The sequence below is a fragment of the Hibiscus syriacus genome, unplaced genomic scaffold (genome assembly GCF_006381635.1).
Source record: "Hibiscus syriacus cultivar Baekdansim isolate YM2019G1 unplaced genomic scaffold, ASM638163v2 tig00110059_pilon, whole genome shotgun sequence".
Lineage (NCBI taxonomy): Eukaryota > Viridiplantae > Streptophyta > Magnoliopsida > Malvales > Malvaceae > Hibiscus > Hibiscus syriacus.
In genome coordinates, this window is record NW_024062582.1 from 727,222 (window position 1) to 750,146 (window position 22,925).

Consider the following 22,925-nt stretch of genomic DNA (forward strand, 5'->3'; position numbering starts at 1 on the left):
GTGAAATTGTTTGAATTCTCAACCCTTCCCTCCATGCATGGCCGGTTTTTAACCTCCTTATCCACTCATTTAACACATGCAAAATGTGTTAAATGCATTCAAAATCATCCACACAAATGGACAACAACACAAGGGAGTTACATGGTGGTTTTTCATTTGAGTTTTAAATTCAAAGCCTGATTAATTTGTAGCCACAAGTGATGGCAGGCCATATCTCTCTTTTACCTATATATTTTGTAATTTTGTAAGTGCAAAGGTTAGACATTTTATGAATAAAAATTATTGTGAGGTTTTTCTCTCAATGTTGGTTCTTCTTAGAACTATTTTCTTGACATTTCAAGTCTAATCTTGTTGTGTCAAACTTGTAATAATTCGGGTTCTTAGATTGCTATCTAACGGGTCCAAGTCCTTTGAACATTGAATGTATAAGGTTCGGGTTTATACATTTTAGTATATGTTCTTCATTGTTCTTTGTTTGTTAACCAAATTTCCAGATTTGTTCTTTCACCATTATCATCTTCACCAAACATTCATCTTCCACCTTTCATCATTCTAAAATTCCAGCAATCTAATTCCTTCTTTTCTTCATCCTTTCTTAGCCATTTTCGTCCATAGCCTTAATTATACAACCCACACCATCATCCTTAGTTTAATAAGTTTGCTACAAAGGAATTACTCACTTTATTCTAGATCCATTACAATCGAAGATGTCCTCAATCAACAGGCTGCCTCGTATCATTTATCCTTACTAATAATATAATGCTCGTTTTATAATAAAATAAAAATTTATTTTATAATTTTCGAAATTGTAGTGTCTAAAAAATTATCAGTGCAATCTGAGAACATTATTCACCATGGTTAAATAAAAAATAAAAAAGACCGGTCAAAAGTACAACATTCATCAACACGCACGTGCCTAAGAAAAAGATTTATTTTTTATTCAATTAACTTTTGTTAAACAGCTAAATTAAGATCATCCTTCTTTTTTGGTATATTTGGTTTGAAAGAGCCTTTGCTTTACTATTATTGTTTTTTCTTTTTCAGTTCTGTACATTATCATAGAGGAAGAATAAAAAAAGTTGTCATCAATTCTTCCTTGGAAAAGTCTGGTTTTAGCTTGGAGAAATTTCGATTCTTTTTCCTGGGAAATGGATGATGCATACGCTAAGCTTATCAGGAGGGTAAACCAAACCAGGTAAATTTGTTTTAAATGAAACTGTGCTGGATAGTGGGGGATTTTTTTTTTTTGAATTTGATTTATATACTATTTTTGTTAGATTTTCCAAGTTGCTTTGGATGATGAGAATTTTTATAGGAATTTGAAGAAGATTGCTGTGTGTTCTCTTAAAAACCGATTAAGGTTCTGCTATAATTTGGCAAAGTTGTTCTTTTTCTTCCCCAGTTTCGATGGCAACCAATTAGAGCAAATCTGACATGTTCTCTTCTTGGCTCTTCGTTTGACAAGTACTGTTTTGTTGTTGCAGAGTGGTGATTGACAATAATGCCTGTGAGGATGCCACTATTATCCAGGTAACCCAAAATCATCATATGTGGTTAACTAGTCCCTTAATTCCTTTTATCAAATTACTCATATTTGGATTTTGGAATTTGGTCTTCAATTTGACTGTGTCAACAAACATGGTGTTCTCCTGGAAGTAGTCCAAGTGCTCACTGATATGAATCTTACAATAACAAAATCATACATGTCATCTGATGGAGGATGGTTTATGGATGGTAATAATTCTAAAAATTTGTACTAATTCCAAGGTTAACCAACTTGATCATGTACTGATTTCTTTTTAATGTTTCCCATGTTTCAGTTTTCAATGTTGTTGACAATGATGACAACAAAATCAGAGATAAGTTATTGACTATATCCAAAGGGTTAGAACCTGATTTATATATATATATATATATATATATATATGTTTGAGAATGTTTTTTATTATTTGATCATTTTCGCTTTTACATTTTACTTTTTGCAGATAATCGAAACAAGTGCCGGCTTCTTACCTTCGCGGAGAAGCTCAGTAGGTGTAATGCCTTTGGAAGAGCATACATCAATTGAACTTGCAGGGACTGATAGGCCTGCCGCCTGCTTTGTTATCTTAAGTATGTGCAGTCCCTGCGGATCTGCGTTGCAACGTCGTAAATGCAGATATTTGGACTCATAACGCCCGTGCTGCAGCTGTAGTTCATGTGACAGATGATTCGACAGGCCGTGCAATCACCGATCGGAAACATCTACAATGAAGGAATTACTTTGTAATGTTCTCAAAGGGAATGATGACTTGAAAACAGCAAAAACAACACTTTCAACCCCGGCTCTTATGCATAGGGAGAGAAGGTTGCATCAAATCATGCTCGCGGTCGCGGATAGGGACTACGAAAAGGTGGAAAGAGCCGGAGTAAGGGCGGCCGCCAAGGAGGGCAGCTCAAGACCCCAAATCAGTCTGTTGAATATTGAGAAAGATTACTGTTATTACCATGAGGTCAAAAGATAGGCCAAAACTATTGTTTGATATTGTCTGCACTCTGACGGATATGCAATATGTTGTTTTTCATGGAATGGTCAACACATCGAGGATGGTAGCTTATCAGGTGAGATGGGTGACTTAAGAAAAAGCTGATGAATGATCCGTTTTAATGTAATGACATTAATCTTTTTTTCTTTGCAGGAATTTTACATCCGACATGTTGACGGTCTTCCGATAAGCTCGGAAGTGGAGCGTGTCTGTGTTGAAGCGGCCATCGAGAGGAGAGCATCTGAGGTATAGGAAATCATCTTCCCACCATCACACACACACACACCCCGGAAAAGAAAAGAAAACCCTTGGTTCTGATAATCAAAGCTGGCACATTAATGTAATACCCTGTAACATGTCATGGTGCAGGAGCTAGAGCTAGAATTGTGCATAGAAGACAGACTTGGACTGCTGTCTGATAGAACCCGGATTTTCCGGGAAAACAGCTTGGGTATCAAGAGAGAGTTAATTTCTACAAAAGGTGGTAAGGCCAACGACACCTTCTACGTGATGGATGTGACGGTAAATCTGGTGGATCCCAAGATTATCGACTCAATCTGTAGACAGATAGGACGGAGTGCACTGAAGATGAAACGTAGCACAAGTGTTGCGCCGAAACCACCTCAACAAGAGAGAACAATTGGTTATTTATTTGGAAATTTGTTCAAAGCTCGTACTTTTTAGAATTTCAAGTTAATTAGATCTTACTCGTGATTTTTCTCCCTGCATGGTCGTATATTTGATGGAGAGATATCAGCTTAAGAAGATATACATGGGGAGCAAGCAAAGGAAAAAGAAAACCATGTAAAGTTTACCCTCTCTTATACTGTGTAAAAGGAAAAGAAAAGCATTAGCCACTTACTTGTACTGTAGAAGTTACTGCTGGTGATAGTATCTCTCTTGTAATTGAAATCTGCACAGCGAATGCTTACAGGGGCTGTACAGAAAGTAGCTTGGTGTAGAAGAAAATAAGTTTCTTGTGGATTACATTCACCCTTTGTTTTGGTTTTTGTTTGAACTCGAGAACTAAACTCAGCCTGTTTTAGAAACGAACTGTAACTGCAATTGCGCATTCTAGGCACGTGAGCATTTTTCTTCCAGGAAAAAGAAAAAAAGAGAAGTGATGATATCACATGTGCTGGCTGCTTCTCAAAACCAAAAACCTTTATTATTATTGAAAAAGAATCAATTAAATTGCCTATGCTTCTCAAATATGCAGTACAGAAGTTCTCTATAAGAAAAAGGGTTAAAAGATTTACAGGGAATGTACATAGCAAGTGTGGTTGTCAATCGTCAAAGTGTTGGATCTCACCCATCATTATACGGTTGCTTGTGACTTTGAAACCTAAAAGGGCAGGATCAATCTGTCTTCCTCTTTTCCCTTTCTTCTTCCCGCTTCGTCCAGCTTGTGGAACTCCGTCAGAGGGATCTAAAGAAGTGCTGTTAGCTGCCTCAGTCCCGCGAAGAACTGGCTTCTTTAGAATCTCTATGAATGATGCTTCAGACAATGCAGCACAATCACAAGATGACGTCCTTCTAAAACCAACATCTTTCTTGCCCAATGCCCGAGTTTCTATGCTCCTCATTGCACCTAGATGTGCCGCAATCTCTTGTCTTCCTTCTGAACTCGCTAAATAAAATACAAGATGTGACCAGTATATACAATTGAAGAAAAGATAAATACATCTTTTCTCTGATTAAAGAAAGAAAAGCCAAAATCATACTATCATCAGTTGTAAGGCTTGTAGAATTTTTCTGCTTGACAAATTCCCCTGAGTTTTCACCAGAAACTACATCCTGGGATGAAGAAACCCTTAGCGCAGGTGGGCATTTCTGTGAAACTTTGTCCAGTCCCTTTGCCAGCATTGAAGGTGACCTATCAATAAAAGAGAACATTAAGATGGTTCTGCAAATTAAGTTAAATGGTTAAAACTAAGATCACATAACAATAAATTTAACACAAAAGCTCCAACATTGACTCATACTCGTCTTAGTAGCAGTAGCAGCAGCTATTACAAGTTTAGTCATGATAATGGACCTTACGTATTATTCTCTCACATAAACCATGTAGTAAAAGAACCCCACCTATCAGTAGAAAGAACATCTCTAACCGACTTATGTAATCCATCTTCGTATCCATTCAACCTGCTGCTCCCATCTGCACAATTTCACCTTTTAGGATTTAATTAATACAAAAAATGGATTATTTATTGGGGGAAAAGTTCAGGAGATTACCCGTACTAAGAGAATTATGCCGGCCATGGATGCTACTTTGTAGATCACCACACTCCAAGGCTGTCTCCACTTGCACATTATCCTTAGACCCCGACATAGAACCATTCCTTGCAATCATACCCTTCAATCCATTTTTCGTCTCCTTTGCTTCCAATTCTGCTATTTCTACATCCACAGCTGATTTTCTCATCAAGCTATCTTCTGCATAACTACCACAAGAAGAGTCTTCAATGCCCATCAAGAATGATTGCTCTTCTACAAAGGAGTCGTAACCAGCTTTAAGAGGAAATCTTTCACAGTTAACCATTTGGTTGACAGAACCACTCACAGCAACTCCATGCAAATGATCTTGCAAAAAGGTACTTGAATCAGAATTTTGAAGGCCTTCTGGAAACAAGTAATTCACATGAAATTCCTGATTTGGAAAACGATTAAAAGGAAAACTGGAAGTTTGCTGCTCGGAAACAGGCCAATAGGTCTCCCTCCCTTTAGAAGATGAAGTGGAATGTTGACAATCTAATTCTGATGATTGCATAGATTGAATACCAAGTTTTTGTTGAAGAAGGTCCATTAAAGCTTTCTTAGAGTTTTCATGAACCCCTCCAGCCGATTCCCAAGTGCTTGAATCAACTTCAGACTCCCTTCGCAATTCTGTTTCAAGATTTAAATGTTGCATCTGTTTTATGGTCCAACTATTTTCTAGCCGCACATTTTTCCTATTGTCAAAGCTCTCCGTTGCACCAGGATGAGAAGCATATGCATTATTTGGAATATGCTGGCTAAGAGATTACCAGAAGAAAAAGGACCAAGTTGGTTTTTCGATTGCCTATAACGGTTTTCAGCTAGATCCAGAGAATTTGTATTTTCTACTTTCATCCTAGGAGAAGCTGCAGGGAGATTCAACATGCCAAATGCTGTAGAGTTGGGGTCAAAATTCCCTCGCTCCGGCAGGTCCTGCAAAGAATGATTCTGTCTATTGCAGTATGGCTCTTCAAGAGGTGACAGCCTCTGCTGGTAAATATCTGAAGCATTCAACCCCACAGAATGAGCCAGATGATGATTGCTAGGATTCCCAACAAATGGACCAACTTCATCCACAGACAATGAACCAGCAAGCCTCCTAACCCCCTCCATTCCTAATTGTTGCCTCAATGCCATTGATAATTGCTGCACTTGCAACTGCTCTTGTTGAAGACGAAGCTGATGCTCCGAAGGAAGCATACTGCCATACTTTGCCTGTGACATTAAATCAAAAAATTCAGCTTATTGCCCTTGGCACTCTACTTAATCTTTGCTTGGATGATCTGCTCCAGTGATGAATCCAGGTGCCTTGAAGCATGAGAATTCTGCTGTGATTCACTCGGGATATGCCTTCGTAACTGAACCTGATCAAGTATGTTGTCTCTAGAAGCATCGAATACGTGCTGACTGTAACCAGGACCAGACATCTGATGCAGCAGCAATTGATCAAGAAGAAATTGCTGAGATTGAGAATGTGGCAGCTGTAGATGATGATGTTGCTGCTCCTGTAGCAATTTGATTTGGTGGTGGCTAAGCTGTTGCTGCCGCCGCTGAAGTTCCAACTGCTGCTGCTGCTGCTGAAGTTCCAGCTGCTGTTGCTGTTGCCGCTGAAGTTCCAGCTGCTGCTGCTGCTGCCGCTGTAGTTCCAGCTGCTGCTGCTGCCGCTGTAGTTCCAGCTGCTGCTGCTGCCGCTGTAGTTCCAGCTGCTGCTGCTGCTGCTGCTGCTGCCACTTAAGTTCCAAGTGCTGCTGCTGCTGCTGAAGTTCCAACTGCCGCTCCTGTTGAAACTGAAGTTCCAAAAGATGTTCCATGTGTGGAGCTGAATGATGGACTGACTTCTGGTGATCAAGATTTTTGCTCATCATAAGATCAAAACCATGAATTTGCTCCACATCAAATCCAGCAGAATGTGGAAAGGGGAGAGAGAAATGGTTTTTCTCTTGAAGTGGTTCATTGGGAAACGTTTGTGACATTAGCTGCTGTAACAAGCCAAAACCATCATATTCTTGCTCCCTGTGAGATGAGGGCCGATCACCAGTAGTTCCTAGATGAATGTTAGGGTTAGACAAAGGATTTCTAGTATAATCATCCGGCCAAACCTCTGGAAAAGAAGTTCGTTCAGAAACTGTACAAGCAACACTCTGACCAGTAAAATTTGTCTCTCTATCAAGCAAATGATCTAAAAACTGCCCCCCAACACTTATGTTGGATTCTATATTAGATGATTGAGAACTCTTCAAATCAGATGGACTCCTCAACTCAGACATCAACAAACCAAAGGAATGTAACTCAGCTTCTTGATGAGAAGTTATATTCGTTTTTAAAAATTCATCTGTAATGGACAAATGGCTTGCAGGATCAACACCAGCACTTCCGGGCCTTCCAGGAAAAATTATTTCTGAATCACACAGGAGGAGGGGAGGCATCATTAACAAACACAATAAATAACAAAATCAATAATAGGTCCAAACAATTAAACTTACCCTCTTCCTGTGCTTCAGAAAATTTAAGGAGGCTCTGATCTTCAGAATGCTCAGAATGATAACTTTGAGTAGGCTGTCTTAACTGAAACTCAGTACCAGACGCCTCAACAGCAGACCAATTCCGCAGCTGGTCACATCCAATGGAAGACCCCTTCGACTCAGGAGCAGAAGCAGAAGATACAGTCTCTCCCGAGCTCCCTTCAAAAGAAATAGGTAATTGCATTCTCGTAACTGCATTACCACTGGCTGCAAAACCATAATTCATTCTTAGGTGTGGCATGACTTCACCAAGTTCTTGGAAAGGTGATCCATCCAGAGCATCCTCCAATCGAACAGGTAAGTCTGTACCAAAATAACCTTGCTCAAACCATGTAATTATGTCAATTCCTAGGTATGGTCCCTGAATTACCCCTTGAGGATCAAGATAGCACAAACTCAAATCCTCAGGAGGGACAACACTTTCCCACGAATGTGCCCCATTATAGCCGTTAATATTTATCTAGTTAGGGCGTAGAGGAGGTTGTAATGACGAAAAATCAAATAGAGAACTTGAGTCTTCAGAAAGCTTGCCACCCACTCCAAATTGCATGGATGATTCATTATCCTCCAACGTAGCATGTTTTCGCATTTTTAAATCAGTGACTTGTCCATTATCAAAAGAAATTATTTCATCAGCATCATTTATGGACCCACCAATCTCCCTATCTAATACCAAAGCATGGGTTACATCTATGTCAGATGGTGGCACACATCTCAGCCCACTTTTCGAACTATTCATTTCTGTAAGGACAATCATAAGAAATCATGAATATATTCTCAATGGACAGCTGATAGTCGACAACTAAAAATGATAGTTTCCTACCCTTCATCACACTTATCTGTGAACCGGTCACATATGTCTCGGCATGCTTCCCTAGATAGTTATTGTTTACAGCAGCCTTCTCACCAGAATCAACATTATCCTCCCTGTTAACCAAGGAACTTTGTTTCCCTTCACCTGAAATCACATCAGTAAGATCTGGATTAGGAAAAAAAAGGAGACTCAGAATCTCAATCATATCTAATTATTTACTAGGTAACACACTAGCAAAAAATTCTGGATCCATACTTGTGTCTCTATATGAGTTGTACAACACTCCACTGCTTGTAGCTTTTCCCTTCCATATATCTCCAAGGACAGCCTGTAAAAATCAAGCAACCAAATTTGATGCAACCACATAGAAGGGTAAATATGACTACACTTCTCTTCTCTAAATCAGATTAAAAGCAGCGTACCTCTTCTTCTGCATCAGGAGGAACAAAAGCCAAAGGCTCGACAGTTTCTTTTTGTGTTATTGGTGATAAATGATCCATCTCAGCAGACAGGATGTAAAAATTTGGAGCAGCCTTTTGCTTGCGGTAAATGTCAAGGAGTTTTCCTCTTGGGTGGCAATATGTATTAAAAGTTCTGCTTTTGTCCAGAGGAAGAGATCCAATGACAGAAGCAGATTTAGCTTCCCAATTTGTAGGCTTCCATTAGCATTTGATCTACCTCGTCCTGCAAACCTCACATTTGATCCCTCCACTCGTCCCTTTTCTGAACCAAAGCCTGGAGCACTATGGTAAGAAACAGACCCACCTGCATGAATTTCCAAACGATGTCGTGGCCTCCACTTATCACGAGAATCATTCTTGCAGTCAGAAGCTAAGCAGCCCCCACTGAGAAGAGCTTGTTTGTCAGTAGGTGCATCTTCCTTCTCAACATCTGTCCTCTTTTCAGTTCGAGAATCCTTTTCTTTGACTTCAGGACCCCATCTTGAAGACCACTTGTTGTCTCTTCGAGATTCAAGGCTTGAATTACGACTGCTAACATCATGCCATCGCTCTGAAGATGCCAATGTCCTATTTTCAGAAACATCCCTTGTCGATGAAACATCAGCACGGCAGTCTTCTTTTTTGCGATCTCTTCGGCCAAGTAAGCTTGTTTCTCTCTCCTCTTCACGCCAGTGATGACTGCTTTCAAGATCAGGGGCAGTTCTCCAGCCTTTCTTGTTCTGAGACCCATCCAACCGCCAACTATCTTTTGGATTAGGATCACCAGAGGTTTTATTCGGCAACAAATTTGAAGTTCTTATAACCTGTTACAGCAAATAAATTATAACACTTGGAAGGGATGCAAACCAAAATAAAAATTCGTCCACAAGCTAAAATCATATAAATTCGTGATGAGCATTATTAAATGACAGAATCTAGTCTAACTATTTTTTATGTATTCAGATATAGTTTTTACCCGAACTTAAACCACACAAGGATAAAAAATACTAGAAATCAACACATTAAGCCCTCATATGGAAATGAACGTAAGTACCCTAAAAACTTAATGAGAGAAATTGTGTTCCATACCCCAGAAATTCCAGCAGATAACATCTTAGAATCAGATGGTTTAGCGTAAAGTCACTGTGGGGACAAAGGTATGTTGCTCTCTGAAATTGCTTGATCTAAAAGGAAAAAGAAAAATAAAAGGTAAAATTTTACAATTAAAGAGCTGTTCAAGTTTTCAAAAATGCAGAAACTTAACAATTCAACAAATATCATCACCTTTTGTGTCCTCAAGTAACCCCGTGAGTCCTTTGTCCACCAAGTTCCTTTCCCATGCTTCACCTAAAAAATAACAAGATAATTAATACATAGGTGAATTTGGCAGACAACACATAATCACAACTTCCATGTTTGTTTCCATGGATTCCCTAAATAATCAAATTATTTGAGAATGAAGTACCATGTTTCCGTGAAGCATGTGAACCATTCATTGAATTCAATCTTTACAAATAATTAGAAGAAAGCACGCTACTCTACCGTGTCAACTTCAGCCGTTGCAGTTTACATTTTCCAATAGTTATGACAAGCAACAAAACTAATATTCAATTATTATTAAAAAAAAGTATGATCTGTTATCAAATCACTGATGCATTTGAGTGGAAGGTTTGAGCTAAATATAATTCAACAGAGAAATAATTACGATTATTTTTTATTATAATTTCTTTGTTTTTATGGCGAAAACATATGAATAACAACATGGTAAAAAGAAATGAAAGGTTTGAATAAAATCGAAATGAGATCTTAGGGGAAAACAAATAAATGATGAACGAAATCAGAAATTTACAATTAATATGTTAACCGGAATAATAAAGGTAATACAATGAAATATTCTGTAAAAGAATAAAGATAAACGAAAATGCAGAGATTGAAATGAAATGAAAACCTATACAGTAGGCATCCAAAAAGTTAAAATTGGAGGAAACAATGAGAAATAATTGATCGAAAAGGCAGAATACCTTTGGGGAAGGAGTGATCAGAGCTGGTTTTATCATCAGGTAGATCTAATTTTCTGTCAGCCATCGAGAATTCTAAAAGGCAGAATGCAGCGGAGATACTGCGGGTTTTAAGATTCTGGAAAAAAAGCGTCGGACGTAGAGAGAGTTCAAATGGGTCGATGAGAGAGATGGAGAGGGTGGAGAAGGATTTTGGAGAGAGAGAGAGAGAGGAATTGCTAGGTTAACAAAATAGCATTTTTGGGGGAAAAAATATCTTTTTTCGCTTTGACAGAGATTGAGAAAGACCTTTAAATTAAATAGATATATATATTTTTTTTAATTTGAGATAAAAAAAATTAATATATATTTAAAGATAATTCTTAATTACTTAAAATTGAACGCTCATATTCTTGATAGTCTTCGTATTTGAATTCAAAACTTCAAAGTATGATAATAATTCTTTTACTAAGGTCGCTCAGATCGTGCTTGATCATTATACTTTAAATAACTATAATAGTCATTAAAATTATGGGTAAACTACACAGGTGACTCTCGAACTATTTTACCTTTTTATTTTGAGCATCAGTGTTTCTGTTTCGTTAGTCAGATCATTTAACTATTTAAATGCTTCAATCAAGTTACTAATCGTTAACGGAGATAATGATGTGACAGTTAATAAAATTGACATAATTATATATTTAATCTTTAATACTTACATATTTTATCAATTTAGTCATAATTTTAATTTAAAATTTAATCTTTCAATTTGAATGTTCCACACAGAGAGTCTAAAGGGAAAAAGCACAAATTATAGAATTACTGCTTATGGGATTTGAACCAAGGACAATGGCTGTTAATGGGTATAATGAGCATGTCTTAACCACTAGGGTACACCATCCATTTAATTTTTTTATATATATTTTGTTTTACATTATGATATAACAAAAAGAAATAATAGAGAATTGCTAGGATTTGGACCAAGACTCTACTTTGAAAATGAAGCACTGTAACCACATAGACAAATCATACTCTTGAGTAATATTTACAACAATATATATAGGATAAACTACAAAATTGATCACTTTCGTTTGAGTTTTATAAACTTTTTTCACTGAATTCAAAAAATTTAATATTTTCTCACTTTCGTTTCATTTTAATTAAATGTGATTACTGAAAGTTAACAGTTGTTAAACCTTTAATGGTTTGCTGATGTGGCACGACAAATATATAAAATTAAATTTACATCATTTCTGCATAAATAATGTGTGGATTAAGTTTTCGTCACTTTCCTTTCATATTTGTACACTATTACTCACCAAATTCAAAACAAATAAGTTTTGTTCACTTACGTTATTGTTTTATTAAATTTTGGTCACTTACGTTATCGTTTTATTAAGTTTTTGTCACTTGAACGTTGAATGTCATTAGTTTGATGACATGATTTGTTAGTAAAATGGTTTAATTTTTATTTTAACCCCTAAACTTTAGACAAATTACTGATTTCAAGAATAATGCAAGATTTCCAACTTTTTATAACAAATAATATCATAAGTTCAGAGAAAATGAGAGGATATGAATAAAGCTGGGTAATCTCAGTTATACAAACTAAAAGGGTTAAATACCCCATTCATATATGAACTATACTGAATTCTTGGTTTCATACATATAGTGTTAAAAACATTTTGATGTTTCTATATAACAAATTAAGTTTAAATAAATTTTAAGATTTTACAAATGATTTTCTAAAGTATATTCGATTTAATTAATCGATTATCAAATTATTACTCCAAGTCTTTCAAGATCAATTTCAAACCTGACTAAATGAGTAAAATTGTGTTTTATACATAATATATTTTTGAAACAATTTTCACAAAGTATTTTGAACCAAAATCAAGCCTAAAATCATTTTTTCAAAGAGATGCACCGATGCACCAATCCATGCATCGATGCACATACCATGTATCGATGCACTCAGAGTTTTATGAAAACATCGAATGTATTTGATGCATCGATGCACCAGACATGCATCGATGCACTCAAGCTATTTTGAAACATCGAATGCATTTTATGCATCGATGCACTCTTAGTGCACCAATGCACTAAGGGTCCAACGGTCAAAATATTTGAATTTTACTCTTGATGCACCGATGCACTGACGCTCCCAACTAATTTAATTAATTGTTTTCACACTTAAATGGCTCTATTGACTCCACTAATCATCCTCAACGTTCAGAATCATTTGAAGGAGTATTTAAACAAGCTTAGAAGCCATTGATCAACAACAAGAAAAACACAAGAAACAAGAATCAAGAGAGAATCAAAGAGAAAGCATCAAACCTCAAGTTTGAGCATTTCAAGCCTATTTTTCATTCAATATTCATTTTACTTTCAAGAACACTACTTATACTCAATTGTATTCAATTTTTTAGTGTTCTTTTCTTTGTTCTAGAATTTTGCAAACAATCTACTTTGTGAGGATTTCCTTGTAAGTTTGCAAATTTGTAATATTCTCTTTGAGAAAGAGTGTTCTCAAGAATTATGGTATATTCTTGAGGAAGTTGTAAGGTTATCTCTTTGGCCTCAAAAGAAAGAACAAATTAGTGAATTTGTTGGAAAATCCTTAGTGTGGATAGCTAAAGTAGTGGACGTAGACTTTGGTTGAGAAAGTCGAACCACTCTAAATCGCTGTGCAAATCTTTTCAATTTTCTGCAAAAGCTTTAACCAAAATTTTAATTGCCAATTCACCCCCCCTCTTGGCCAATTCCATCGATCGATTAACTCAACAATTGGTATCAGAGCCTCACTCATTTAAAGGTTTAATCTCCACTTGAGTCGATTCGGGAAGAGTTACATCGATTATCAAGTCATCAATGGCCTCTACTTTAAATGTCGACTCCGATCTCGATTCGATGCCCGTCAACAAGCCTCTTTTCTTCAATGGAGCTAACTATGCCTATTGGAAGAATAAGATGATGTATTTCATTCAAGCAAGTGACATGGGAGCATGGAATGTTGTAGAAGACGGATATATCAAGCCTCTCACTCATCCAAGATTATGGAGTGAATGAGAGACAAGAATGTTCCAGCTCAACTCCAAAGCCATCCTTATCATATTTTTTTCTTTTGGACCAGATGAATATGGAAGAGTTTCATCTTGTACAACGGCCAAATAAATATGGGATAAACTACAAGTCACTCATGAAGGCACCGACGAGGTAAAAAAATCTAAAATTAGTCTTCTAACACATAGCTATGAAAATTTCAGGATGAAACCAAATGAAGATATCAAAGCTATGACGGATAGATTCTCAACAATTGTAAATGGTCTCAAATCATATGGAGAGATCATTCCAAATGAAAAGCTTGTGAGGAAGTTAGTTTACTCACTTCCAAAATCGTGGCAATCCAAGAAGACGACAATCATCGAGGCTAAGAACCTAAAGTCCTTAACTCTTGAAGAGCTAATCGGTTCCCTCCTCACTCATGAAATTATGCTTGAAGATGAGGTGGACCTCGATAAGATTGACGAGACACCAAAAGAGAATAAGAAGAAGAAAAAAAATTGGAGTTGCTCTCAAATCCACAAAAGATGAGAGTGATTTGGATGAAGATGACGATGGCGATGACGAGGAAATGACATTGTTTGCCAAACGGTTTAGAAAAATGATGAGACCTTACTGAGGAAGAAAATTCAAACGAAATGAAGGCATAAAAAATGAACCAAAAGAGAATGACCCTATCATTTGCTATGAATGCAAAAAGCCGGGGCATGTCAAATATGATTACCCACAATTGAAGAGAAAGGGTCAATCAAAGAATAAGCACAAAGCTCATGTGGCTACATGGAGCGATGAAGAAGGCTCCGATGAAGAGGAACAAGAAGTAGCAAACTTGTGTTTGATGGCATTCGGGGAAGATTCTAAGGTAACCTCTAACTCATTATGAGAAATTGTTTTTAAAATATAAAAATGATGTTTCAAAATTGAAAAATGAAAATAAGCTCATATCCAAAACCAACAATGATTTTGAAAGTAAAATTAGTGATTTGCAAATCAAACTAGAAGAGTTTGAAAAGAAAAATTTAGATTTACAAAATTTACTTTCAAAGGTCAATGATGATCATCAAAGAAAATTGATGATCATCAAAAGAAAATTGATGATCTTAAAACTTCTTTTAATAAAGTTGGAACAAAACGTTTTGAAAAAGGGGAAAATTCAAAAACCAACTTTGTTAGAAAAAGTTTTAAAAACTACAATCATAGAAGTTCCCGAAGAACCTCTAATGAAAAAATCGTTAGAAGTATATGGGTTCCTAAAGGACTCATTACTACTAAAGATAAGGATATCCTATACAAATGGATACCTAAAGGGACTAGGATTTTGAAAACTAATGAATATGGACCCAAAAGAATTTGGGTACCAAAAATAAAAAATTAATCTATGTTTGTAGGAAAAGGAGCATTGCTACAAGGCATGGGAAACAAATTCAAACTCATGGTACCTTGATAGTGGATGCTCAAGACACATGACCGGAGACAAAAGCCGGTTCATAGAGCTCAATGCCAAAATGGAGGAGAAGTGACTTTTGGTGATGATTCAAAAGGTCACATTAAAGGTATAGGTACTATAGGTAATACCTCTTCCATACAAATTAATAATGTTTTATATGTGAATGGATTAAAGCATAATATATTGAGTATTAGTCAATTGTGTGATAAGGGATTCAATGTCATGTTTGATATTAATGGTTGTAAAGTCATTGCTATTGCATCTAATCATATTATGCTTGTTGGTCATAGAATATGAAACATATACATGGTGCATTTAGATTCTATTGATATGACTAATTTATACCTAGTTGCTAAGGATGAGCATGATAGTTGGTTATGACATAGAAGACTAGGACATGCTAGTATGAGTAATTTGCAACGGCTAATTTAAGGAGATTTAGTTTGAGGGTTGCCTAAACTAAAATTTAATAATGATAAAATATGTGATGATTGTGCTAAAGGAAAACAAAAGCGAGTTTCTTTTAAATCTGATGTATCAACTAGTAGAGTATTACAATTGATCCATATAGATCTTTTTGGGCCAACTAGAACTACTAGCTTGGGTGGAAAACAATATGCATTTGTCTTGGTAGATGACTATTCTAGATATACTTGGGTTCTATTTTTAAGTACTAAAGATGAAGCATTACAACATTTCATCACATTTTCAAAAATAATCCAAAATGAAAAAGGTTACTCTATAATTAGTGTTAGGAGTGATCATGGCACTGAATTTGAAAATCTTGGATTTATTGAGTTTTGTAATTCTAATGGTATTAGCCATAATTTTTCAGCACCTAGAACCCCTCAACAAAATGGAGTTATTGAGAGGAAAAATCGAACTTTAGAAGAAATGGCTAGAACCATGCTTTGTGAAAACAATCTGCCAAAATATTTTTGGGCAGAAGCCACAAATACCGCTTGTTATGTTGTAAATCGAGTAATGATTAGGTCGATTTTAAAGAAAACTCCATATGAAATTTTCAAAAATAAAAAGCCTAACATTAGCTATTTTCATCCTTTTAGATGTAAATGTTTTGTTTTAAACAACGGTAACGAAAACCTTGGCAAATTTGATGCTAAAAGTGATGAAGGAATTTTTCTGGGTTATTCCTTAAATTCTAAAGCTTATCGAGTATTTAATAAAAGAACTTTAGTTGTATAAGAGTCTATACATGTTCTTTTAGATGATAATCCCCTTCTGAGGAAGGATTCTTGTGTGAATAATGATGTAGGTATTATAAATATAAATGACGTTGGACATGACGTTGGAGAACCATCATCAAAGGAAGAAACGAAAGATGAGGAAACTCAAGATCCTCTCGAGAATCCAACCATTGAAGAAAGGGAAGTATTTTTCCCAAGGGAATACAACTATGTCAAGAATGGTGAGATTATAGGTGATCCATCCAAAGGGGTAACAACTCAATATTCTCTTAGAAATATTTGTAATTATGTTGCATTTATCTCATGCACAGAGCCTAAGAATATTAAAGAAGCATTAAATGATGAACATTGGATTATGGCTATGCAAGAAGAGTTAAATCAATTTGAGAGAAGTAAAGTATGAACATTAGTTGAAAGGCCTAGTAATAAATCTACTGTAGGTACTATATGGGTATTTAGGAATAAGCTTGATGAAATTGGTAATATAATGAGAAACAATGATAGACTTATTGCTTAAGGGTATACTCAAGAAGAGGGCATAGACTATGATGAAACATACGCTCCCGTTGCTAGGATGGAAACAATTAGAATGTTATTAGCATTTACATGTTTTCATGAATTTAAATTATATCAAATGGATGTTAAAAGTGCATTTTTAAATGGTTTTATAAAAGAAGAAGTGTATGTGGAACAACCTCCTGGTTTTGAAGATTTAAAATTTCCAAATCATGTTCTTAAATTGACAAAAGCACTTTATGGTTTAAAACAAGCCCCTAGAGCTTGGTATGAAAGATTGTCAAATTTTTTAATTGAAAAAGGTTTTTCCAAAGGGAAGGAGGTTGACACTACATTGTTTTTAAAGCATAAAGGTAAAGATTTATTAGTAGTTCAAATTTATGTTGATGATATAATATTTGGTTCTACTAATGATGTTCTTTGCCAAGAATTTTCTGAGCTAATGCAAAGTGAATTCGAGATGAGCATGATGGGGGAGCTCTCATTTTTCTTGGGACTCCAAATCAAGCAAAGAAAAGATGGCATCTTCATCAATCAAGCTAAGTACGTCAAAGATATGCTCAAGAAGTTTGGACTGGAAAATGGGAAACCTCATGACACTCCAATGAGCTCATCAACAAAGCTTGACATAGATGAAGGAGGTAAATGTGTGGATGTTAAATTATATAGGTCAATGATTGACTCTTTGCTTTATCTAACTGCAAGTAGACTGGATATTATGTTTAGTGTTTGCTTATGTGCTAGATTTCAATCATGCCCTAAGGAATCCTAGAGACTATAGCTTTAGCTTGCATGCCTTTTCTGATACGGATTATGGAGGATGCAAATTAGATAGGAAAAGCACCTCCGGTACTTGCCAATTCCTTGGAAATATGTTGATTTCTTGGTTTTCAAAGAAACAAATTTGTGTTGCATTATCTACCACTGAAGCAGAATACATTTCAACTGGTAATTGTTGTGCACAAGTTTTATGGATGAAACAACAACTTTTTGATTATGGAATTGAAGTAGGTACTATTCCTATCAAGTGTGACAATACTAGTGTTATTTGTCTCACTTAAAATCCCATCCAACACTCTAGAACTAAGCACATTGAAATTAGACATCACTTCATTAGAGACCATGTCGCTAAGAAAGATGTAGTTCTAGAATTTGTTCATACTTTGCACCAATTAGCGGATATCTTTACAAAACCTTTAGACAAAGAAAGATTTTGGACACATAGGAGAGAATTAGGTTTAACTGACCTATCTTCACTTAGTGTTAAAATAATTTTAGCACTTTTAAGAATAAATGAAAAATGCTTATAATAATAATTTTTTATTGCATTCTTCGCTATTAGTTAGGGGGAGTTTATGTTCTCTGGTGAAAATTAATTTTATGTTCAAATATAGTTTAAGGATTAATCTGATTGATTGAACATGATTAATTTTCATTATATGAGTTGCCAATACCACTAGAGCTAATTAATTTAGCATTTTGTGTAGAATTTTTGACCTTTTTGTGCTTAATGCATCGATAAACCTAACAGTGCATCAATGCATCCTTGAATGTGCATCGATACACCATGAAGGTGCACCGATGCACGCCTTGAATGTGCATCGATACACCATGAAGGTGCACCGATGCACGCCTTGAATGTGCATCGATGCACAAGGTCATGCATTGATGCATCGATCGGGTTTTTGGGTTTAAAAGGCTTATTTTCTTATTTGTTTTAAACCCTAAAAACTAAACCCTCTCAGCCGTGCACCTCTCTTCATCTCTAAATTCTCCTCTTGCTCCAAAATCAACATTTTTAATTGGAATCTTCAAGCTTTTCATCTCTATATCCTGCTACTATCATTAAATCATGCAACACAACATCTCATTCTCATCAATCCGGAATTTTCAATGTATTTTTCTAAAAACTTATAGTTTATCATATTTTGATCTTATGACTAGTTTTAATTAGTTCTAGGATGAACGTTATATCGGGCATCGATTGTTTGATAATTTCAAACTAGATTTTACAACCAATTTCATCAAAAACTCACAAAATTTCAAAGAATTTTTAAATTTTCGAAATAAAAAAAATCAAAAATCTGAATTTAATTTTTAAATTTGATGTTTTTTATTTAATTATGAATATTATGATTTTTCAAAAATTATTTTCAAATAGTTTTCAAAACTTTGTCCATTAGGATTCGGTTTAGAGAACCTTGAATTATTGAGGACTCAATGGAGTTTTGGGATTGAATATTGTGCATACATGTGTATCAAATTGCAGGTTTCATTCCTTATTCCGATACCTTAACCATGTCCAATCCTAAACGTCCTAGGACTTCATCGAGTCGTTCAACCCGACCTCCTAATCCCGTTCCTCCTCCATCTAATAGTCTTATAGGATCCTATTTTAATATGCCTGAACGTCGTAGAGACGACTTATACTCTAGGTACATAAATTCTTTCCAATCCTATAGAATCCGGGAAGAGCGTATTCCTTCTCTTCAAGCCATGATAGATATTGACTTCGAATACCTTCCGATTATTAAAACTTGGAAGTTTGATAAAATGTTTCACCTCAAACCTATCGTCTATCATCATTTTGTCCGCATTTTCTACTCTAATGTGGTATGCATTCAAAACCAAACTCAATGTGGGACTATAGCAATTAGATCATATCTTTTAGGCCAATATATTATTATTGACCCCGAGACTATAGCTTTCTGTTTTGGGCTAGATGATGATGGGTTATTTAATGAGAATGAAACTGTGGAATATCCCTATGTTCCAAACTCTAGTGTTAGTACTCTACGATCTCATCACGATCGTTTTCTTCATTTGATGATCTCTTGGTGGTTTAGACCATCCGGAGGTAGGTACTCCACTCTTTGTACTAGGGATTTATGGTGAATCCACTGTATCAAGAATAAGAACAAAATAAATCTGCCCCATATTATATTTAGTCAACTAGTGGATATCATAAACATTGTTCCTTCAAAACATGTCGAAACATTAATTTATGGATGTCTTCTTAGTAACCTTTTTATCAAACTCGGTCTAAACGTCTCTCTCGACAATCCCATCCCACTCCAAAATCAAATCAATCTCACCTCGTTGAAGAAAGCGGATTGGAAATAAGATGAGGAAACTAGTCTTTGGGTATTTAGACCCGGTAAGCAAACTCAAGGAGCGAGTTCTTCACGAGCTGCTCCTAGCTCCTCTCGTGCTCCTCCTCCTCCTCCGGCTCCGGCTACTGATGATGATCCCGAGTTTCAACAACTTATGCAAGATATCGATGATCACATACCAGATAATGAGCCTGCACCGGAACCAGCTCCATAAGAGGATCAAGTGCCTCCATATTTTTGTTCATTTTTTGGAGATATTTGATCTACGGTATGCTTCCATCGAATCCCACTTGACTGCTACTCACGAAGCGGTAAATTATCGCTTAGATACTTTGGAAGCTCGACAAATGGAGTTTCAAAGGGATATGCTTGCACGTATGGATGCTCTTACTCTTGAGATGCAAGCACGGTTTCCTCATCCTCCTTCCGATCCTCCGATGGAGTAGATTTTGTTTCCTTGTTATGCTTTCTTGGTTTTCTAAAACTTGGATTAATTTTGATGTTTTTGGATTGTTTATTTTAGATGTCTGAATTTTTTTTTGAACTGTTAAATGTTTAAATTTGTTATGGTTTGGATGATTGGATTTTGAACTTAATATATATATATATATATATATATATATATATATATATATATATTTGGTTTGGTTGAATTTTCTTATTTTTGCATCATTAGACATATATGACCAATAACTCCATTTCACATTTGATTATGAATATTGATTATGAAACTAATGGCTAATCTCTCTTTTGATTGTGATCTTAGTAGCTTAAGCTATATTTACTTATAATCAATTGACTATGTTTTTCAAAACCTTGTTTAAAACGTTTTAAAGTCTTTTTGATTTAACAAAAAAGGGGGAGAAGTGTAAAAGTGTTAAAAGGGAGAAGTGTTAGAGTAAGGGGGAGTAATTTTTCAAACTTGATTTCAAAATTTATTTTCAAAATCTTAAAATTACACAAATGTTTTGTTATATCAAAAAAGGGGAGATTGTTAAAAACATTTTGATGTTTCGATATAACAAAGTAAGTTTAAATGAATTTTAAGATTTTACAAATGATTTTCTAAAGTATATTCGATTTAATTACTCGATTATCAAATTATTACTCCAAGTCTTTCAAGATCAATTTCAAACCTTACTAAATGTGTAAAATTGTGGTTTATACATAATATTTTTGAAACAATTTTCACAAAGTATTTTGAACCAAAATCAAGCCTAAAATCAATTTTTCAAAGTGATGCAACGATGCACCAAACCATGCATCGATGCACCATGGAATAAATTGAACATCGAAGGCATTTCATGCATCGATGCAGATACCATGCATCGGATCACTCAGAGTTTTATGAAAACATCGAATGCATTTGATGCATCGATGCATCGATGCACCAGACATGCATCGATGCACTCAGGCTATTTTGAAACATCGAATTCATTTTATGCACCGATGCACTAAGGGTCCAACGGTCAAAAATATTTGAATTTTACACTTGATGCACCGATGCACCTTGGGTATGCATCGATGCACTGACTCTCCCAACTAATTTAATTAATTGTTTTCACACTTAAACGGCTCTATTGACTCCACTAATCATCCCCAACGTTCAAAATCATTTAAATGAGTATTTAAACAAGCTTAGAAGCCATTGATCAACAACAAGAAAAACACAAGAAACAAGAATCAAGAGAGAATCAAAGAGAAAGCATCAAACCTCAAGTTTGAGCATTTCAAGCCTATTTTTCATTCAATATTCATTTTGCTTTCAAGAACACTACTTGTACTCAATTGTATTCATTTTTTAGTGTTCTTTTCTTTGTTCTAGAATTGTGCAAACAATCTACCTTGTGAGGATTTCCTTGTAAGTTTGCAAATTTGTAATCTTCTATTTGAGAAAGAGTGTTCTCAAGAATTGGGGTATATTCTTGAGGGAGTTGTAAGGTTATCTCTTTGGCCTCAAAAGAAAGAACAAATTAGTGAATTTGTTGGAAAATCCTCAGTGTGGATAGCTAAGGTAGTGGACGTAGACTTTGGTTGAGAAAGTCAAACCACTCTAAATCGTTGTGCAAATCTTTTCAATTTTCTGCAAAAGCTTCCACCAAAATTTGAATTGCTAATTCACCCCCCTCTTGGCCAATTCCATAGACCGATTAACTCAACATATAGTTTAAAATTTTTTGATTGCATACTTTATATCGTCAATGATTTCCACCCACTTCCATCACGAAAAGTGACATAAAACCCTAAAACCATGACACGAGGCACTTTAAAAAACATGTTTTTTATTTTTAGGTAAATTACACAATTCATCACTCAACTATATATTCTTCCTTTAATTTTACTCACTAAAGTTTAATTTGTTTAATTTAACCATAAACCATATAAAACGATCATCTCCCCCTTCTTTCTAACAGTCAAAGACTCATGTGCTCATCAACGCCACTGGCCACCGATCTTAGATGACCTCTCTTGCTTCAATCGCCGACTACTCTTATCAATGATGACCCTAAATTATCTTAAAACAAACAATGCTTCAAAATTTGCTCAAAATCTACTTTGAAGCTTACCCAACGTCGATAACGACTAAAATAACATTGGTGACACGATCCAGTGGTTGGGTCCTGATTGAAGAAATCAATGGAAGAGGAAGTGAGATGTAACGCCGGTCGATTTAACCAAAAATCATAAAAAAAATAGTGTCGCGAAGAAGTTTTTCGACGAATCTTCTAATCATTCTCTACATTAAATGACTTTGAGGCTCATCGAGTGGGTCTATGGGTTATGACCGGACGAGGGAGACACTACCATAGGTGAGGGCGGTGACGTTCATCGTTTAACGATGGTCGAGATCGACGATGGTAAGACCTATACGATTCTTGACAATTTCTAAATGGACGACAACCAGATAGGGGTAATTGATTATTGGGTTAAGGTCGTGGGACGATGGCAAAGTTCCAGTGGTTGTGCTGAATTCCCGACCAGAAGAAGGTCGAATGACGATGAAGGGAGTAGCAACAGTTG

General features: G+C 35.7%; 3 protein-coding genes and 1 pseudogene across 9 annotated transcripts; 1 reads left to right on the top strand and 3 right to left on the bottom strand.

The window, feature by feature from the left end:
• The first annotated feature begins 1,030 nt into the window (after positions 1 to 1,030).
• LOC120214347 lies at positions 1,031 to 3,494 on the top strand (annotated as a pseudogene).
• A 204-nt stretch (positions 3,495 to 3,698) lies between these two features.
• Positions 3,699 to 5,451, bottom strand: LOC120214388. Of its 3 annotated transcripts, none has more exons than XM_039212295.1 (4): positions 4,761 to 5,451; positions 4,584 to 4,683; positions 4,252 to 4,401; positions 3,699 to 4,142 (listed from the first exon to the last, which is right to left on the bottom strand). In XM_039212295.1, the coding sequence occupies exons 1-4, from the start codon at positions 5,434 to 5,436 to the stop codon at positions 3,812 to 3,814; spliced, it is 1,257 nt and encodes a 418-aa protein (XP_039068226.1). In that variant the 5' UTR covers positions 5,437 to 5,451; the 3' UTR covers positions 3,699 to 3,811. The 3 variants fall into 3 exon arrangements, with proteins under 3 accessions (XP_039068226.1, XP_039068225.1, XP_039068227.1); XM_039212294.1 differs by having other exon boundaries at positions 3,699 to 4,155; positions 4,250 to 4,401; XM_039212296.1 differs by having other exon boundaries at positions 3,700 to 4,155; positions 4,250 to 4,401; positions 4,611 to 4,683.
• A 565-nt stretch (positions 5,452 to 6,016) lies between these two features.
• On the bottom strand, positions 6,017 to 7,758 carry LOC120214387 (putative mediator of RNA polymerase II transcription subunit 26). Its single transcript, XM_039212293.1, has 4 exons — positions 7,265 to 7,758; positions 6,928 to 7,179; positions 6,518 to 6,825; positions 6,017 to 6,478 (listed from the first exon to the last, which is right to left on the bottom strand). The coding sequence occupies exons 1-4, from the start codon at positions 7,542 to 7,544 to the stop codon at positions 6,041 to 6,043; spliced, it is 1,278 nt and encodes a 425-aa protein (XP_039068224.1). The 5' UTR covers positions 7,545 to 7,758; the 3' UTR covers positions 6,017 to 6,040.
• LOC120214389 lies at positions 7,729 to 10,765 on the bottom strand. 5 transcript variants are annotated; one of them, XR_005524859.1, is made up of 5 exons: positions 10,579 to 10,765; positions 9,842 to 9,904; positions 9,647 to 9,741; positions 8,540 to 9,297; positions 8,416 to 8,445 (listed from the first exon to the last, which is right to left on the bottom strand). XR_005524859.1 is itself a non-coding variant. In XM_039212299.1 (4 exons), exons 1-4 carry the CDS (start codon positions 8,615 to 8,617, stop codon positions 7,764 to 7,766), a joined length of 483 nt encoding a protein of 160 aa, XP_039068230.1. In that variant the 5' UTR covers positions 8,618 to 8,704; the 3' UTR covers positions 7,729 to 7,763. The 5 variants fall into 5 exon arrangements, 3 of the variants coding, with proteins under 3 accessions (XP_039068230.1, XP_039068229.1, XP_039068228.1); XR_005524858.1 differs by having other exon boundaries at positions 8,540 to 9,381; XM_039212299.1 differs by lacking the exons at positions 9,647 to 9,741; positions 9,842 to 9,904; positions 10,579 to 10,765 and adding exons at positions 7,729 to 8,044; positions 8,211 to 8,261 and having other exon boundaries at positions 8,373 to 8,445; positions 8,540 to 8,704.
• Positions 10,766 to 22,925: the final 12,160 nt, after the last annotated feature.

What these genes read in the sequence shown, in the direction of transcription:
- LOC120214389 (XM_039212297.1), bottom strand. Translation starts at nt 8,617, where the DNA reads ATGGATCATTTATCACCAATAACACAAAAAGAAACTGTCGAGCCTTTG. An exon ending in CAACTCATATAGAGACACAA is followed by an intron (nt 8,262 to 8,372) that starts GTATGGATCCAG and finishes ATGTGATTTCAG; the next exon opens with GTGAAGGGAAACAAAGTTCC. An exon ending in ACAGATAAGTGTGATGAAGG is followed by an intron (nt 8,045 to 8,126) that starts GTAGGAAACTAT and finishes TTGTCCTTACAG; the next exon opens with AAATGAATAGTTCGAAAAGT.
- LOC120214388 (XM_039212294.1), bottom strand. Translation starts at nt 5,436, where the DNA reads ATGCAACATTTAAATCTTGAAACAGAATTGCGAAGGGAGTCTGAAGTT. An exon ending in TCTTTTACTACATGGTTTAT is followed by an intron (nt 4,402 to 4,583) that starts GTGAGAGAATAA and finishes TTTTATTGATAG; the next exon opens with GTCACCTTCAATGCTGGCAA. An exon ending in AAGCCTTACAACTGATGATA is followed by an intron (nt 4,156 to 4,249) that starts GTATGATTTTGG and finishes TATTTTATTTAG; the next exon opens with CGAGTTCAGAAGGAAGACAA.
- LOC120214387 (XM_039212293.1), bottom strand. Translation starts at nt 7,544, where the DNA reads ATGCCACACCTAAGAATGAATTATGGTTTTGCAGCCAGTGGTAATGCA. An exon ending in TTCTGAAGCACAGGAAGAGG is followed by an intron (nt 7,180 to 7,264) that starts GTAAGTTTAATT and finishes TGTGTGATTCAG; the next exon opens with AAATAATTTTTCCTGGAAGG. An exon ending in AGCAGCAGCAGCACTTGGAA is followed by an intron (nt 6,479 to 6,517) that starts CTTAAGTGGCAG and finishes CAGCAGCTGGAA; the next exon opens with CTACAGCGGCAGCAGCAGCA.